Here is a 17,307-nt window from a genome sequence, read left to right as displayed (position 1 = left end):
TATATACACATAATGTAGGTTTGGTGGTGATGAGACAGCACACAAGGACTTCAAGGTCTATATCTGAACTTTTTTGTTACGAAGAGATAATGTCTCCAAGTCGCCATTCTGAAAGACTGAAGATTGAAGTATAAGATGTGTTAACATGTAGTAAAACATGTTTAGGATATCTAAAATCATGATCTCTGGGGTGAATGTTTGGTAATGTGTTAAACATTATTAATAAATCACTAAAAAAAACATCATTGAAAGTTAAAGTACAGCGTATTTTCATGGTTCAATTTGCACTGTGAAGATTATATACAGTTCTGGAAAAAATGAAGAGAGACCACTTAAAATGATTTGTTTCTCTATTTTTTCTTTCTATAGGTTTATGTTTGAGTAAAATCAACATTGTTCTTTTATTCTATGAACTACTGACAACATGTCTCCAATTTCCAAGCAAAAATTTAGTATTAGTTTGCAGAAATAAGGAAAAAGATGCATTGTTTTCAGACCTCAAATAATGCAAAGAAAACAGGTTCATAATCATTTAGAAACAACAATAATAACGTTTTAACTCAGGAAGAGTTCATAAATCAATATTTGCTGGAATACCCAGGAGGCTTTCGATGAGGTTCACTGTAGTGGGCTCTTCATTTTTTTCCAGAGCTGTAGTAGTTGATCATACATATATGAACATTAAATACACCCTTAAAACAATCAACTTTTAACATATATAATACCATTTTTATAGATGATTGCAGTGTTTATCTTTGTTTAATTAAAATACATCCCATCTTTATTTTCTTTAAGTATATAGTATAAATACTCTTCAAATTCGGGAAAGATAGACAGATCATGTAAGTAAAGCTGTTCCTGGTTACGCACATGGATGCAGATCTGAAATGGAGATCTAACGCCACAGCAGTAGTGAAGGCAGCTTTTACAACAATGCTGTAACTCTAATTTATGATTCGCCTCTTTGAAGAGGGTCATGTGCAATACAAAAATATCATTCTTATCAATTAGTTTTTCCTTTTTCTTATTTATGGCCGGACTATATGCTTATTTTATGCTCTGTGTAGTTTTGAGTGGTTCGTTGTGACAGTATTTCTCTGCGGGTCAGCACATTAATTTCATTGTACTACTAAACTTTATATGTTGGTACAATGACAATAAAGATTTATCTGTATTGTCTCTAAATCTAAGTCTTGACCACTATCTCTACTGACAAGCATTTAAATTTCCAGTGTGTCCACTGATATCATGATGATTTATTCTTACTTAACTTCAAGTGTTTGAGATTGAATGGCCATCCACATTTTTAAATCGATGGTATTTAAAGAGGGGCCTAGACTTTGACAGTCCTCTTGTCAATGGATTCTCATAAATGTATATTTAATGTGCAGAATCAGCGTTGTCATGTTCTAATGCTATATTTTTTATAACAACTTAAGGTAACGTAGTTACCTTATTGTGCAATAAAAAGACCTGAAAAATACATAATACCACCTCTTTACATTGATATCTGGTCGCGTCACTCTTAAAATATAAAACAATTCTTCCAGTCAGATTGAAAAAAACATGTTAATTTATATAAAAATTAAAAGATCACTTTACATTTAAATCTTCCCTGGTTACAAATTATTTTAATCTCAAATGTAGGATTGTAGTTGTGCCATTTCTTTTCAGAAGATGTTGTTAAATATAATAGCAGAAAATACTTGCAGTTCAGTTCATGATCCCTGATTTTAATCTCTTTAAACTCTTTCTTCTACCTCTTCACATCAAAAACATCTGGAAATATCCAATATCCTAGGTCTGCGAAAAGAACATGCTCATTTGTTGGACGAATTCTTAAACTGAAATTGATCAAAACTCGTGGCTTCTCCTGCATGAAAAGTTGCAAAGCTTCAGTTCTGACACTATTGTTGTTTTTTATAATAGAACTTGATTATTCTTGTGTGATTGATGAAGAATAAAAAATGGCAAATGTTTGTACTTAATATTCTGTCTGTTACTTGACAAATTGTTAAGCCATCTCAGAGGGACCAAAAACGTCATAATTCAACTCTGGGGTTTCAAATCTCATCCGAGGTTAGAAAACAATCGCTTGTTTTGTGAAGAGGTGTGCAAAGCCAACAAAGAGCACCTAATACATCCTGGCCTCCATCTAGACGATAAGAGCAGAGGAACACAGGAAAAAGCAATAAGAAACAGGTCAGCTGATGTGGGAATGAAGCAGCGGACAAACAGAATAGGCAGGCCGCTGTCCCAAGAGGAAAGAGAAGCTGCTGAAAGGAAACTCCCTGCCGTTAAAAGGAGCTACTGGAACAACGATTTTGACCTTCGATATCGACTGTATAATAATTTAGATGCTTGCTTTTGTTCATGCAACCGTTCTCAAATAAATTCACAATCACAGTCTAATTTCCCATTATAAATATTTGAATTGTACTCAAACCTGACAAAGCTCACAAGTCAACAAGTAAATGATGATGATCAGGATTTTGACTGAAACGAAACATCAGCTCTCTTTTCTATCCAGAGTGAAATAAAAGTTCTTCTTCTTTCCATTATTAAATTCTTATTTCAGAGCTATTCTTTGACTAACACTTACCCTCATCTAAAAGAAACACAGAATAGCTCTAATTTGGTGCAAGTCAAATATACCCAACCACATAGGCTTGTAAATTTAAAAAAAAAAAAAAAAAATCCTAACAGCAGTGACCAAGACACACAGTGACAAAAGCGTCCTAATGATATAATCTGTGAAATTTCATCCACTGTCTCAGTCCATTTCTTTCTTCCCATGGGTTATGCTCTCAAAGTTACCTGGACACAATTTGTTTTCCTGTAATGGACTAGAAGGGCCATTTAAAGGTCTGGCAGCCTGTTCAGGGTGTATGCTGCCACCCACTCTGTGAAATAAGAGTCTTGAGCAACCAGAACTTGTCAGGGCTATTATCTGATGGGCTTCCGGTGTCTCACTGCTTGATTGTGTTTTCCTTGTACATTTTGGACATCTATCATATTTTGGCTTTCCTCGAATTTTTTTCTTATGACAGTGAAAACCTATGGTAACACCTTGTGAACGGTTTGTGTTTTCACTGAATTTTGATCATTGTATTCACATGAATAGGGAGTGTGCCTTGTACATATCACATGTCCCGACCAACAACAAGAGATTAATCGGTGTCTGGTTCTACTACAATAGCTGAGAAGAAAGCGATTATGGAAATAACAGTACCTGCCAAACCTCATCATGAGAATCAGGTGAAAGCGTATTGTTGTCTAATTCAGGCCATTATTGATCGACAGATAATCTATTTTGCTTTCTTAACAATGGCCTTCAGCGTCTTATGAAAGGACGGCAACCAGAGACCGATGTCCTAATAAAGGTTATTATGGTCCAAACACAGGTGATTGTTGCTCTTTTACACCTAAGAAAAAATGAAATCCATCTTGGCTATCATAGACAGACATGCCTTTCATTGTCAGGAGAAAACAAACATACAGTACTTAATTTACAGTGTATGTCTTAATTTACGTGTGAGGAGGTGGAGCTTCTCCCAGTCGCCACCTTTTGGGGTGGATCTCTTTTAGTCAATCAATAAGAGGCAACAGAGTTCCCCTGCTTTAAACCCTTAGTTTCACAAAGTCACCTGAAATAGACTCAGCATTTCTGAACAAGAAGAGGGAGAAACTTAACAAAACAGTAAGTTTTACATTTCTGTCTCTGCTTAACTCACTATTATATCAGTTACAACAAGTTAACAAATGCTTGATAGAAACTAATAACAATAACCACTGCGGATCCATTTTGAGACCAAACATAACTTGAGTGAAATGCGTATTATTGTGACTTGGTTTATAGAAGAGCTGTACCATCCTTACTTCCCAGCATGAGTTTAACATTAACTTTTTCATGTAAAATGTTTAGCACCCTAAAAAATGGAATAAAGTAATTAAACAAGGCTATGAAAAAGTGGGTTGAAAGGACTGATCCATAACTTTGATAATTAAGGAGAAAACATCTGAGTTATAAACATAATTTAATCAATTTTGTATATTCTGCTGAAATACAAACCAATTTGTTGGTTTGGTTTGTGGTAAAACTTTTACTAGCAAAAGATTCATAGTGTTTGCCACTGTACATTTTCACAATTATATCGTATGTAGCTACTATTTATGTTGTACAGTATGATAATATAGTACTATAATATTGCATTGTAATATTACCTGTTTATATGACTATATGACAAATTCTTTAGTCAAATGTTGAACCTGAACATAACTAGTATTAGCTTACGTTAGATACTTAGCATGTTAGATACTTAGCATGTAAAAGACTAATTATCCAATCTAAGTAGAAAGTATTTTGACACAACCCAGTGATATTAATCTTATTATAAAGCATAATAATTTCATGCTATTGAATACATCTAGTTCAGGGGTATCAAAGTCCAGTCCTTTGAGAGCTTCTATCCTGCAACTTGTAGATGCCTCCCTTCTCCAACACCCCTGAATTAAATAACTGGCTTATTACCAGGTCTCTGTAAAGCTGAATGACGACTGATAAGCAAACTGAGCAATTTTATTTAGGTGTGATGAAGAATATGTGCATAAAAATTACAGGATTGCTCTTGAGGACTCCACTTTGTTGTTTGGTGTGAATTTGCCCCAGTGGACAAAAAGCTAAAACTTTAACTTTAGACTTACGTGGAAAAGTCTGTTTTATTACTGTTATCATTTGTTTGCTTGTTTGTTTGGTAAAATATGTAAATTTTTACATGCGTCTTTTCCCCCACTTTGTTCCAGATGGATGTATTACCACTAATGCTCCTGTTGGGGTCGCTGTTTCTCTGTGGACGCGTTGAGGCCCTCTCCTCCGCTATGGACGTTCTCAAACAGGATGCACGTAAGCCACAAACTCTGATCTGGATTAATTATATTTTAACATCTTGGTGTAATTGTTGATTGTATGACTGCTTCTTGTCTTAGTTTTGACTAGATGACACATTTTAATGCACTAAAAGTGCTCTATAAAGAAGATCTGATCAAATCTGACGCATCAATAATGAAAACATGATGATAAACGTGATGATAAATGTGAAAATCACAGATACTGATTGTAATTTTCCTGTTTTTGCAGTTAAGTCGGACGTGTCTCTTACCTGCAGCAAGTGGGACTGCGATTGTCCTTTCAACCGTCAACGTGGTTGCTGTTGTGCCGCCAACGAGATGTACCAAGTAGAAGAAGAGAGCCTCAAGAGGATAAAATACCTGGGGGAGAAAATCATGTCCCTGAATACCAGAGTAAATGCACTTTCAGGTACACCAGTGCTGAAAAGAATCAAATATTGTATGAGGGCATGAAAGTGTAGTTGCCGACTAGTGTTTAATTTTTCTTCTCAGGTGGTTTCAAGGTTTCCTTCAAGGCCACCATGAATCAGAATATAGCCATTGAGATTCCCGGATCTACTGAGCGTTGCTTTGGTCCTTTCAATACCAACGTGCCGATCCCTTACTCCAATGTAGCGCTCAACAGCGGCAATGGATACAACCCCTCACTGGGTAATAAGCACATGAGGAAGAAATAATCTGAGCAACAATGGAATATTTTCTCATGCGGAATTAAAAAAATAAAAAATACTTCCCTTCTTTCTGCAGGTATCTTCACTGCCCCTTCTCCAGGTGTTTATATGTTTTCTTTCACTGCCTTCTCTTCCGTTGGAGTGGACGGACGCCTGTACCACAAGGTATCCCTAAATTTCAAAGGGAACTTTTCTCTTCCGAGCATCTTGGTTGAGCCGTTTGTGTTTCCCTTTGTCTGTGATGTTTATTGCATGTGTAGGTCCAGCTCATGAAGAATGGCAAGATGGGGGTCAGCGTGTGGGAGAACAATCGAGAAGATATCGAGGACAGTGCCACTCAGGTTAGACGGGAAGAGTACTGCAAAGACAATGCATACAAATTTTTGCTTTATTTTATTTTTCACCTTTTTTGCTGAATTTTGGTCAACGTGTTGCACATCTCTGTTTTCAGGTTGTGGTAATGGAGATGCAGCGAGGCGATCAGGTCTATGTGGAGCTGGTGTCTGGAAGGAAGCTCTGCACATTTATGGAATACAATATATTCACCGGCCACATTGTGTACCCGTACACTGAGTGACCAACCAGCAGGACATCAAGGGATCACTGAAACCCACTTGTCTTCATACAACAAAGAGAATAAATTCTTGATAAAAAATTTTTGTTACTGCACCAGGTCTGTGATCCTGTAGCTTCAGAACCTGTGCTGTAGTTATACATGTGATTACAGACAGTGAATTTGCATTGCATGAATACTTTCAATAGGATATGAAAAAAAATATTTTTGTGAATAAAGGACCAGAACAGGCTGCATAAAAACAAAACATGACATTTTTGTTGATTTGGATGTAATAAAAACTTGTCAGAGCGATAATGATTTTTTTTTCTGGGCCAACATAAACACACAATCCATAACGAGAAATGATCAGCAGGTAGAGTTTTAACAGGTTCATTTATGTGGAGCTAGTTAATGAAAAAAACATACATGTGTTTTATAGTATGCATTATATTACTAAAACACTAATGAATGCCACCATAACAATATTTGTTGTGGTGAATAAATAAGTTATGAATTGTTCATGTCTTTCTATTTTAGGTTCATAGCACACAGATTCCAGCTAACAAGGAGTTAAATCAACATTTCCATCTCGACAGCAAGGTCTCAGTGAAAAAGCTGCTTCTAGCCGACATGTGCTGTCTTGAAAAAGAAAAAAAAAAACTAGATTTATTTCCTCAATGTCTTGTTACACTTATTTTACCTTCTAAAGTATCACCAAATATGTGACAGGAACAAACAGGTGGAATGTTTGGCAGCAATAAATTCATTTGCAATATATTATACAATCAGAAATACAGAATCTAAAATACTTTATTGATCCCCAAGAGGATTTTTTTAAAATTTGTTGACAATCCAAGAGTGTTAAAATATTAGAAAACATAAAATATACACACAGTTTTTTATAAAAATTATAAATAAAATGTCAAGTTATAAGCAATTTTAAAATAACCTGAATGTAAAATATAAGATAAAATAAAAACAAATTTATGCATGGAATATGGAAATATGTCTGCATCTGTCCATTGTAAACTTAGTGACACACAGAGTTGGGTATTGTATAATCTGATGGGCGACAGGCAGGGAGGATTTTCTGTGGCACATTTTGCTGAAAGTGTTCCTGCAGCCGAGCAGCAGGTCACGAAGTGGGTGAGACGACATGCACCTTGGACAGCATCCTTCTCTCCAGCATGAGTCCTGCAAAGTACCAGAAACTTTCTGCTCCAGGGACTCGGCTGCTGCAAGTCTTAGTTATTTTACAGTTTTTCATCAAATAACCTGCCTGAGGCTCTCTGATTTACAAATTCTTCTCTTCTTTAATTAAACTTTAACTGAACTAGCAGAATAATTTATGAAAGCCTCTTACATTTTTATTTAAATAACATTGTGAGAACATACATTGCTACTATTGAGATCCAGTTGGTAAAGCTGCACTTGCAAATGAAACAATGTTTCCACATGATGTATTTTCAAGTTCTCATTAATGATAAATGTTAGTAGCTGTTATTTCAGCTACAATGCCGCAGCTGTGTTTATCCTTGTTGTAGTCTTCCACAGTCCTCATCACAAGCTGCATCAAAAGAAAAATCATAAAAAATGTCTTGAGATATAAGAACATCTGGTTCTACTCTACGTCCAGCTGCTGGAGCAGGAATAAATGAGATGTCCAGAGGCGCAATAAAAACAGTCGTTACTGCACCGATAAAGCTGGCCTGGGTCTCTTGTTGATCGTCTTTGTTTCTTTTACCTGCAAGAGATACAGCGCTGCGTTGGGAGTTTTTAAAGTTGACCAAAACAAAGTGTGAGCAAAGTGAAGACTGAATATTGAAAACTGCAGCATATGGCAGAGTGAAATTTTAATCTCACTTAATCTCTTTTAAGACATAGAATCTTACTTCACCGCAGAGCTTTTGTGAACGTCACTTTTCGACTTTTCGACTGGGCCACTCTAATAAATGAATATGCTTATGTGTAAGATGTTCTGCTCTACAGTTGAAAACAGACCAAATAAAACGACACATACAGAGCATCCAAAAACTCGTCACAGAGCTCAACTTTTTCCACATTTTATGTTCCAGCCATATTCCAATTGTATTAAATTAACTGACTTCCCCCCAAATTCTACATACAAATATCACATTATGACAATGTCAAAAATTGTACTAAAAAACTAAAAATCTGATTTACGCAAGTATTTTCAACCTTTACAAAACACTTTGTTGATCCACTTTTGGTTGCAATTATAGCCTGAAGTTTTTTTGAATATGATGCCACAAGCTGAGCTGTCTTTGAGCGGTTTTACTCATTCTTCTATACAGTTCTTCTAAGGCTCCATCAGGTTAGATGGTGCAGTCATTGTCAGAGATGATCAGATTCAAGTCTGGACACTGGCTTGGTCAGTCCAAGACATTCACAGAGGGGCTCTGAGTCAGAGGTCAAGGGCTCTCTGGAGCAAGTTTTCATCCAGGATGCCTCTGCGTTCATCTTTCCCTCTATCCTCACTTGTCTGCCATTTCCTGTTGCAGCAAAATAAATCCCCAAAGCATGGATTTGATGATCCCCATAGCATACCTGAAACACATTTCTTTTTTGCTTGACACAATGGGAAAGTCAAAAAAGAAAAAAAAAATTGAGAAAAAAAATAGAGAATTCTGAAGCTGCACAAGCCCGGTTCATCCTTCTCTCATCATTGTGGCATTTAGTAAATAATCCCCCTCCTGTCAGGTGACCTTCTGAGTCTGTCTGAAGACTTTAGTTTCCTCTGTAAGGTTTTCTTCTAGAAGTGCCCTGTTTTCATCTCCATTCATTCTCCCATTAACTCTTTTCAGCTTTTCTGGCTCTGCTGAATAAAAGCTTCTCTCCAGCATAATGCTGCCACCACCGCATTTCATGGTGGGGATGGCCCATTCAGCGTAACGCGCAGTGTGCTTTCTGTCACACACAGCATTTTGCATGTTGGCAATGGATTTCAGCTTTGTTCTCATCTCACCAGAGCACGTTCTCCCTCGTGTTTCCAAACTGGACTCCAGCTCTCATTAATGCTTCCCCTTTGCCAGCTCGTCAATTTCGGTGAAACATCACACCTTAGTTGTCCAGCCACTGTGCCAAACTCCTCTCATTTTCAGATGATGGATTGACCAGAGCTAACTCTGCTTTAAACTTCCCCACAACTTCTTTGTCTCTTGCTCTGTATGATCCCGTTTGTTCACTAACGTTCTCCTGTGCTATTTGATTTTGGTCTATCTCATAATAAAACACATTACGGTTTGGTGCTGTGGCATAATAAAATGTGAAAAGGTTTAAAATGGCATTAAAGGTTTTTCTCAAGGCACTGCGTATATTATTGCAGTCGTAGTTTTTTTTGTGTTTTGAGCACAGAAGCAAAAATCACACATGCATAAACGAGAGCGTCATGCCAAAAGGCAGCTGTAATGGAAATGGAAGTGATTGAAATGTCATGAGTGGTGGCTTGGCGAACACTCACACAACACAACACTCACAGGACTTACATGGAGTTCTGTGTCTTAATCTGAGAAAGATGAGGGTTGAATCAACTAATTCCTAGTCCTTATTCCCTTCCATCCCAAAATGAGAATCATTATTCCTTCAACTCAGTCCTCTCTACATTTTGCCTGCGTTATAAACCGGGACTTCATGTCTTTTGTAAACATTTTCCCTGTTTTCTTTGCATTCCCTTTCCCGTCCACCATCCCGCAGCCTCTTTGAGTGATGTGTGATGTGGCGAAGGTATTTGGAGAATTCCCTCTGACCAAAACCAACGCTGCCTGGCTGCTGTCTCCCTCCTCTGCATGGGAATGAGCTCTACCCAAATAAGGCAGGGCGCTCGGTCTTGACGTGAGGAGAAGAGGCGCAGCAGACAGGGAGAGGTAGCCGCTGAAAGGCCATGGCCTTATAAGGGCGAAGTTTCCTTTTCTTTCCCCTCCTTCCCCCCCTCCCATTTTTCCTCGTTCCTCCACCCTGGCTCTGTCCCTCAGTAGACTAGTGAAGTCATCAGTGCCTTCTCCTCCTTTTAAGCAGGCATTTTTGGGAGGGACGTCCCTGCAAGCATATACACACTCTGAGTGAAGCATCCGCACTTGTCCCTCACACCGCACCAGCAACCAGCTCAGAACTCGCCTTTTCTCTTGCACAGTGAGTATATCTTTAATTCAGGTCATTTTTCAAGAGGAAGCTTCCGAAAAACAGGATTTGTGTCAGTTTTTAACATTTCTTGTCAACAGTCTCACAGTGGGATCTCAGATTGTAAATGTGATGACGAGACTCTTATCTGAAGATTTTTCTTTTTTAAATGACGGTAAAGTAGTGAAAACTCAGATCTAGTTCATGCTGTTCTATATTCACCCAACTTCTTTTACATTTAGTCCCAAATGTAAGTTCATCCATTGTTAAATTATTTTCCATGCAAAGCAAGAAGGATAGCAGAGAAGCCATCATACAGCGCAGCCTGTGTGACACTGACATAGTTCTGTTTGCACACGCAAATGATCCGATGCCATACATGGCCTTTGCAGCCAAGTGTTTATAGCTGCATGCCTGGTTATGAAGATGCTCTGATGAAGATGCAGATGACTAGGCGAGGAAGAAAGAAATGTGACTCACACCGCCATAGAAACACACTGCCTTGCATTTGTGAACACATATGGAGCTGGTGTCTCATTTAAATGGTTTTCTGGAATGTTTGCACTTGAGATAACTAGCAAATCATTAAATACGGCAGCACACTAAGAGTTTCCAGGAACAGCAGATCTGTGGGAAGGACCAGCAGGCAGCCTCATTTTCTGAACAGCAGCAGGAGCGAGATAAGGCTATCTCCTCTGCCAATCTTGTGGCAGCGGATAAACAGAGCAGAAATGTCAGCGCGGGGGCAAGTTGGAGCACATCCTCGATTTCAGACTCTAGACGTAATACATCAGATCTGACCAAGCAGCAGTTATGCAGTTTGTCAAGCTAATCAGAGCCGCAAAGAGCCTTGGCAGGAGGTTCAAGAAAAAACGGGCTCAGCTATGTCTGGCAGATCAGAGGGAACAACAGTAGTTTTTATGCTCAGCTTCCATTAACCAGAGCCAAACTACAGCAGAGCTCTGAAGCAGCAGCTCAGTATCCTCCACACAAAGCCGAGAAAACCGTTGGATTCGTCCCATCAGCAGCAGCAGCAGCAGCAGCAGCAGCATTGCACCCAGCACTGATCTGCCAAGTCATGCTGAGGAACAAAATGCTTATAATGAATGTTAGTCCCACAAAACAGTTTGCTCAACCCAAATTCCTATATTATTGGTTAGCTGGTTAACTGTGGAAAAGGCATAGCTACATGACTCCATGTCCCTGCATGCCGCCACAGTGGCCACAGCCCTCACACGGGTTTCCTGTTCTGGCGTTAGGCACGTTTACCATGGCGATAGACAAACAGAGCAGGAAAACACGAGAAGGAGAGGATAATTGTGGGGACTGAGTTGATGCAGTAATGCTTGTGGGAATCAGCACTTTTAGATTTCTCAGAAATAGCACGTATGAAGTGTTTTTTTTTTAATACATTTTAATTATAATGTTTTTATATTTTAAGGTAGATGACTTTCAATGACTTCAAACGAAAAATTTGTCAATCTGCACTCATGATGTTGATTTATTTCAATACGTTGGGCCTCGCATTCCAACAACTAGCAGATGTTATCTACTGTCAAAACGCTCGTTAACGTTACCATGGACAGCCTCACCGGTGTTTCTTTTAGCAGCACAAACGGCAACTGAGCTTGTTGCAGCTGAAGTTGCTGCAACATTTTGAGTTGTAAAGTATGTTAGGCTGGACGTTTTCCCCATATGCTGTTTTTAATAAGCAGACAGGCAACACAGGAGCTTGTTTAGGAGATAGTTCTGACTTATTGGACCCTAGGCCGGATGCCAAGCATAACAACAAGTCCCTGGATGCCCATAAACAGTTAAATAGACATGGACTCACTTAACCTCCAAAAGTCTTATGTAACCCTGATACGGTTGTCATGTAATGCACATTCCTGGCTCCTTTTCTCTTCTCCTTTTTTTTTTTTTTTCAGGCATTGGGCATGTAAACATGTCCCCACAATAAGTTCAGTCTGTGCTATTTGCAGTTGTGGTTCACTGAGTACGTTATGACACTAACTACTGGTTGCCAATAAGAAAGAGACAAGCTGAGGGCCTACCAGACCAGCAACTACGCTGCAATAATGATTCGCCTGTAGGAGTGTGTGGGGCCTAGAGAGAGATGAAAATGAATTTAAGTATGTAAACCTGTGGCTTTAAGTTAGTGACTGTGTTGCTCAGCATGTGAGTTTAGTTCCGTGTGGCTTGGAAAACCACCACAGGAAAAGCACAATGTATTAAAGAGGGTTGATGGTAGCTCGCTGCGGACATTCTGGGCAGGAGTCCATTAATGGCTTTGGCACACCAACTCACATTACAGACATGCAGAGTGTCTTTACTTAACTTTGTGAACCTTATTCAGAACTAAGCAAAACTTATGTTTTAAGGTCTAAAATTGACTGATTCCTACCAGGCGCTGCTTCTTTTACCACTTTGCGATTTCAGACTTTTTCAGTTTTGGATCACTTAATATGTTTATGGACTCAAAGGGACTGCCTACCAGAGGTCATTTCATGCCAAACTTTCACCAGATGACGTGTGACCAGACATATTTTGGACCCACTTTAAGTGGTTTAAAGTAATCTATAAAGTAATCACAATCCTCCCAAAAAATGTTTAACTTCTAACAGGAGGGCTCTTGGATTTCATCAGGTTCATCTCGGGTTACAATATGTCCAATCATATTGAAACAGTCAGCTGTTCCCGACGGGGATCAAAACCAAAACATGTTAAAATGTGATGTGAAACCTTCAATCTTCAAGTTACCCATTTAGTTACCCATTTAGCATACAGAGATAAATGTAGTAGTGAGCAAACTAACGTAAAAGTACGTTTGTCTCCCAAAGTTGTACCAAAACCAGGACATCAGGGAGAAGCAATCAGAAACATTGGAGTTAAAAGAAATCTTGGCAGAGTGACTGAGTGAGAAACGGAGAGAAGGCTTCAGTCTCACTCCAGATGTGTGAAAGTTGGCAACTCTGCATGTTCCAGTTCTTGGACACAATAGTTTCTTGCATTCCCACTCTAAATTAAATTCAGATTGCTCTCTAGAAACATCATGTCAAACCATCCCCGACTTTGTGATTTTAAAGCTGCGGCTAAAACTGCAACGCAGAGAGAATTCTCCTCGAACGTCCTCACATTCATCTTTAACGTTTTAACTCCTTAACCTCTCCAGGAACAGGAAGTTGACGTGTCCTGACATCAAGATGGCAACAAAGGTTGGATGGCGCTGACAGCACTATGATATGCCTTTTGCTCTTGGCTGGCGGCCCCAAAAGACTCTGACTTTATTTCGTCGTTATTTGTGGCACTTTGCATTTGCTAACAGAGAGTGCATTTATGTGTGTGTGTGTGTTTTAAAGGCAAAAGTGCAGAAATCGGATGGCTTTCTATAGAGCTCCTATTGTAAATCATTTTGCCCTAGACACCCTGACAGGGCAGAATGGATTGCATTGGGAGACATGATGCTGTGAATTTCACTGATGAGCAGAAAATATTCAAACATAGCTGATGAGCAGCTACACTTATCTACACGCTTCTGACCTGCATGTGGTCACTGTTTATGCTGGTGAATTTTGTACACTGTATGTATTGATTGTGAGGAGAAAGGTAAGTCTCAGAGGGATGCACTGGAGTCACATTTGGAGCCAAGTCATGAAGTCACAAATTGAATGGATGAAATAATTACAGAACAACTTGACTCTGACTTTAACATGTAGGCTACTGGCAGAATTTTGTAACAAAGCTGCCACACAGCCAAGTGGTGTACACTATATCTGTTATAATAATAAATGCCTAAATCGCTAATTGCAAAGTACTTTTTTTTTTTACAAACTCCTCATATTTTTTTATAGAAGCTGGAAAAATATTTTTCTTAAGGCTTTTTGAGAAATATTTTTACTTAGATTACATTTTCTTTCAGACTTGAAATTCAATGTTTATGATTAGAGACAAGCACAGTTTATTTATATAGACTCAACTTGAGATTTGACTCGAGACCTGGGAGGAAAGACTTCAGACTTAATTCACTTACAACACTATGACCTGGTCTCATGTCTGGATGTTTTTTTAAGAGGGTTTTCATGTTACCAGTGGGGTGTCTCCTTTGGGCTCCATTTAAACTATGCAAACACCATAGTCCTATGGTGTAGTCCCATAGTTTGCATAGTCCTGTAGTTTAAATAGAACTGTCTATAAACATCCACTTTAGACCAAAAGCATTGGTCTAAAGTGCATTGGTCTAAAGTGCTGACGCAGCTCTATCATATCCACTTCTCATTTTCCAGAGTGTCGGCATGGCTAACAAAGGTCCATCCTACGGCATGAGCCGGCAGGTTCAGGATAAGATCGACAGCAAGTATGACCCCGAGCTGGAGCAGATCCTGGTGGAGTGGATCAGCCGTCAGTGTGGCTCCGGTGTGGGGAGGCCAGAGGACGGCAAATTGGGCTTCCAGGCCTGGCTGAAAGACGGATGTGTGAGTTAGCCGACCCTGTTTGACGCGCTGCTGTTAGAAGAGCATTCCATAATACAAACCTCTCTTTGTTTCATGTCCCCCTGTCAGGTCCTGAGTGAACTTATTAATAGTTTGTTTCCCGGAGACAAACCGATAAAGAAGATCCAGAGCTCGCCAATGGCCTTCAAACAAATGGAGCAGATCTCGCAGTTCCTCAACGCTGCAGAGAAGTACGGCGTCACCAAGACTGACATGTTCCAGACCGTGGACCTATGGGAAGGTTAGAATGTGTTGCTGTGGTGGAAGCAGACCAGTCTTCAGCAAATGATTGGTACTTTAACCTAAACGTTGTGTGCTGGTACAGGTAAGGACTTGGCAGCGGTTCAGCGGACCCTGTCGGCTTTAGGCAGCTTGGCCGTCACCAAGGAGGAAGGCACATACAACGGAGACCCTAACTGGTTCTTCAAGTGAGTCCAGTAAAACAAACTGCATCAAACAAGAAAGAAAAAATAAACAGTAAAACACAACTCCTTTCATTTTAAATGCGTGACATTTCTGGATGCTGTATTGCAGGAAAGCACAAGAGAACAAGCGAGATTTCAGCGACGAGCAGATGAAGGCTGGGAAAAACGTGATTGGGTTGCAGATGGGGTCCAATAAGGGGGCCAGTCAGGAGGGAATGAGCTATGGCCGACCCCGACAGATCCTTTAAAGTGTCCAGACATGCAAAACCTCCTTAGCCTCCTTTTCCCCGGAAGCCTCAGATGCGCTAGACATCCTCCAGGAGCCTTTGGATAACTGACTGCTCCTTTATGTCTTAACCTTCTGCTTTAGAGTCAAGGAACCTCCTTAGTCTCAAAACCCTGCCTTATGGTTCCTTTAAGTTTACTCTGGTGACCACTGCAGGACTCGGCATGCTTTCCCTACATCTGAGTGTCTTAAGATGCAGCAATAGCCAAAGAAATCCTTGTGTACCAAAAGGCAATTTATGATTTTTACAGTGCATTGTTTATCAATTAGTTTCTCTTGAAATATTAACATTTTGTCATGTTTTCTACATTTTCAGAACATTGGTTCTACTTGCTAAGAAAGAAACATTAGTTTGTTTACAGAAGATTTAGAAGAAACTATTCCCAAATTGACAAGGACGACCAAAGGGTGTGCAGATACTCTTTAATTTTTACTGCTAGTATCGTTTAGTAAACTGCCACTTCCTACTTTGCTACACCTGCTGTGTCAGTACCAACAGTTTTGTACGTTGTCTTAATAAATAATGACTTTGACATACATTTGTGATTGTGGCTGGTTCAATCTTAATTGTGCATCCACATCAAAGACACATTAAACTGGCTTTTTTTGTTTTGATCAAGATGAGAAAATAATTGAGAGTTTAGTAATGTTCATGTGAGGGTTTACACATAGTTTTCACCTGGTTTCTTTCTATTTCCTGATGTGACACAAACTGAAAAAGTACAAAAATGTCAGGCTGTGCAAATCGTTGCACTTTAGCGATTCAGCACATGCATTGTGTGACTGTCCCCAAAGATCGATATTAACTTTGATGTGTTTTACTCTTTTATTCTTTGAATTATACATCTGCCTTTCTTTACAGACTTTGTGGTTTTGATATCTCTTTTAATTTTTTTCTTTTTCTTTTTTTTTTGGCAAAATTGATCAAACAGCATAATATGTTAGAAATTTGTTGGCATTACAGACTGTAAAGATCCATCTAAATGTCTGTTTCATGGTCCATTTAGATGGTTTACCTGCAGCAGGTAAACTTGTCACCTCCCATGACAGTCAAAAGCCGAAAGCTCTAATGAATAAAACATAAAAACTTTGGTACAGCCAGCCTTCTCAGTATCCACTGAAGTTGATTCTGAGTAACTTTGAGCCTTTCAGTAATTCAATAAAATATTATGTTCTCAGAGAAAGGTGCAAATTCCTCCTTCTTTTCATGCCCAGAAAAGCTCAGTACACAACAACCAAAACGGCAAACGATGACGAATGAATGGACTGATCAGCATCCATCCATCCATCCATCCATCCATCCATCCATTTTCCTCCGCTTATCCGGGGTCGGGTCGCGGGGGCAGCAGCTTCAGAAGGGAGGCCCAGACTTCCCTCTCCCCAGCCACTTCTTCCAGCTCCTCCGGGGGAATCCCAAGGCGTTCCCAGGCCAGCTGAGAGACGTAATCCCTCCAGCGTGTCCTGGGTCTTCCCCGAGGCCTCCTCCSGGTGGGACGTGCCCGGAACACCTCACAAGGGGGGGGTCCGGGAGGCATCCTTACCAGATGCCCGAGCCACCTCAACTGGCTCCTCTCGACGTGGAGGAGCAGCGGCTCTACTCTGAGTCCCTCCCGGATGACCGAGCTTCTCACCCTATCTCTAAGGGAGAGCCCAGCCACCCTGCGGAGGAAACCCATTTCGGCCGCTTGTACCCGTGATCTCGTTCTTTCGGTCATGACCCAAAGCTCATGACCATAGATGAGGGTGGGGACGTAGATCGACCGGTAAATCGAGAGCTTCGCTTTTTGGCTCAGCTCTCTCTTCACCACGACGGACCGGTACAGCGCCCGCTTCA

At 39.8% G+C, this 17,307-nt stretch overlaps 2 protein-coding genes across 3 annotated transcripts; both read left to right on the top strand.

The window, feature by feature from the left end:
- The first annotated feature begins 3,596 nt into the window (after window positions 1–3,596).
- On the top strand, window positions 3,597–6,450 carry cbln18 (cerebellin 18). The gene is made up of 7 exons (XM_008426084.1): window positions 3,597–3,700; window positions 4,804–4,903; window positions 5,138–5,317; window positions 5,401–5,559; window positions 5,656–5,744; window positions 5,840–5,920; window positions 6,031–6,450. The coding sequence occupies exons 2-7, from the start codon at window positions 4,804–4,806 to the stop codon at window positions 6,154–6,156; spliced, it is 735 nt and encodes a 244-aa protein (XP_008424306.1). The 5' UTR covers window positions 3,597–3,700; the 3' UTR covers window positions 6,157–6,450.
- Window positions 6,451–10,117: 3,667 nt separating this feature from the next.
- On the top strand, window positions 10,118–16,012 carry tagln (transgelin). Of its 2 annotated transcripts, XM_008426081.2 has the most exons (6): window positions 10,118–10,284; window positions 13,445–13,487; window positions 14,556–14,744; window positions 14,832–15,003; window positions 15,088–15,190; window positions 15,297–16,012. In XM_008426081.2, exons 2-6 carry the CDS (start codon window positions 13,476–13,478, stop codon window positions 15,433–15,435), a joined length of 615 nt encoding a protein of 204 aa, XP_008424303.1. In that variant the 5' UTR covers window positions 10,118–10,284; window positions 13,445–13,475; the 3' UTR covers window positions 15,436–16,012. The 2 variants fall into 2 exon arrangements, with proteins under 2 accessions (XP_008424303.1, XP_008424305.1); XM_008426083.2 differs by lacking the exon at window positions 13,445–13,487 and having other exon boundaries at window positions 10,119–10,284.
- The last annotated feature ends 1,295 nt before the right edge of the window (window positions 16,013–17,307 follow it).

The sequence above is a fragment of the Poecilia reticulata genome, linkage group LG13 (assembly GCF_000633615.1).
Source record: "Poecilia reticulata strain Guanapo linkage group LG13, Guppy_female_1.0+MT, whole genome shotgun sequence".
NCBI lineage: Eukaryota > Metazoa > Chordata > Actinopteri > Cyprinodontiformes > Poeciliidae > Poecilia > Poecilia reticulata.
The sequence above is the reverse complement of the archived record's forward strand: the minus strand, read 5'-3'. Positions and strand labels throughout refer to the sequence as shown.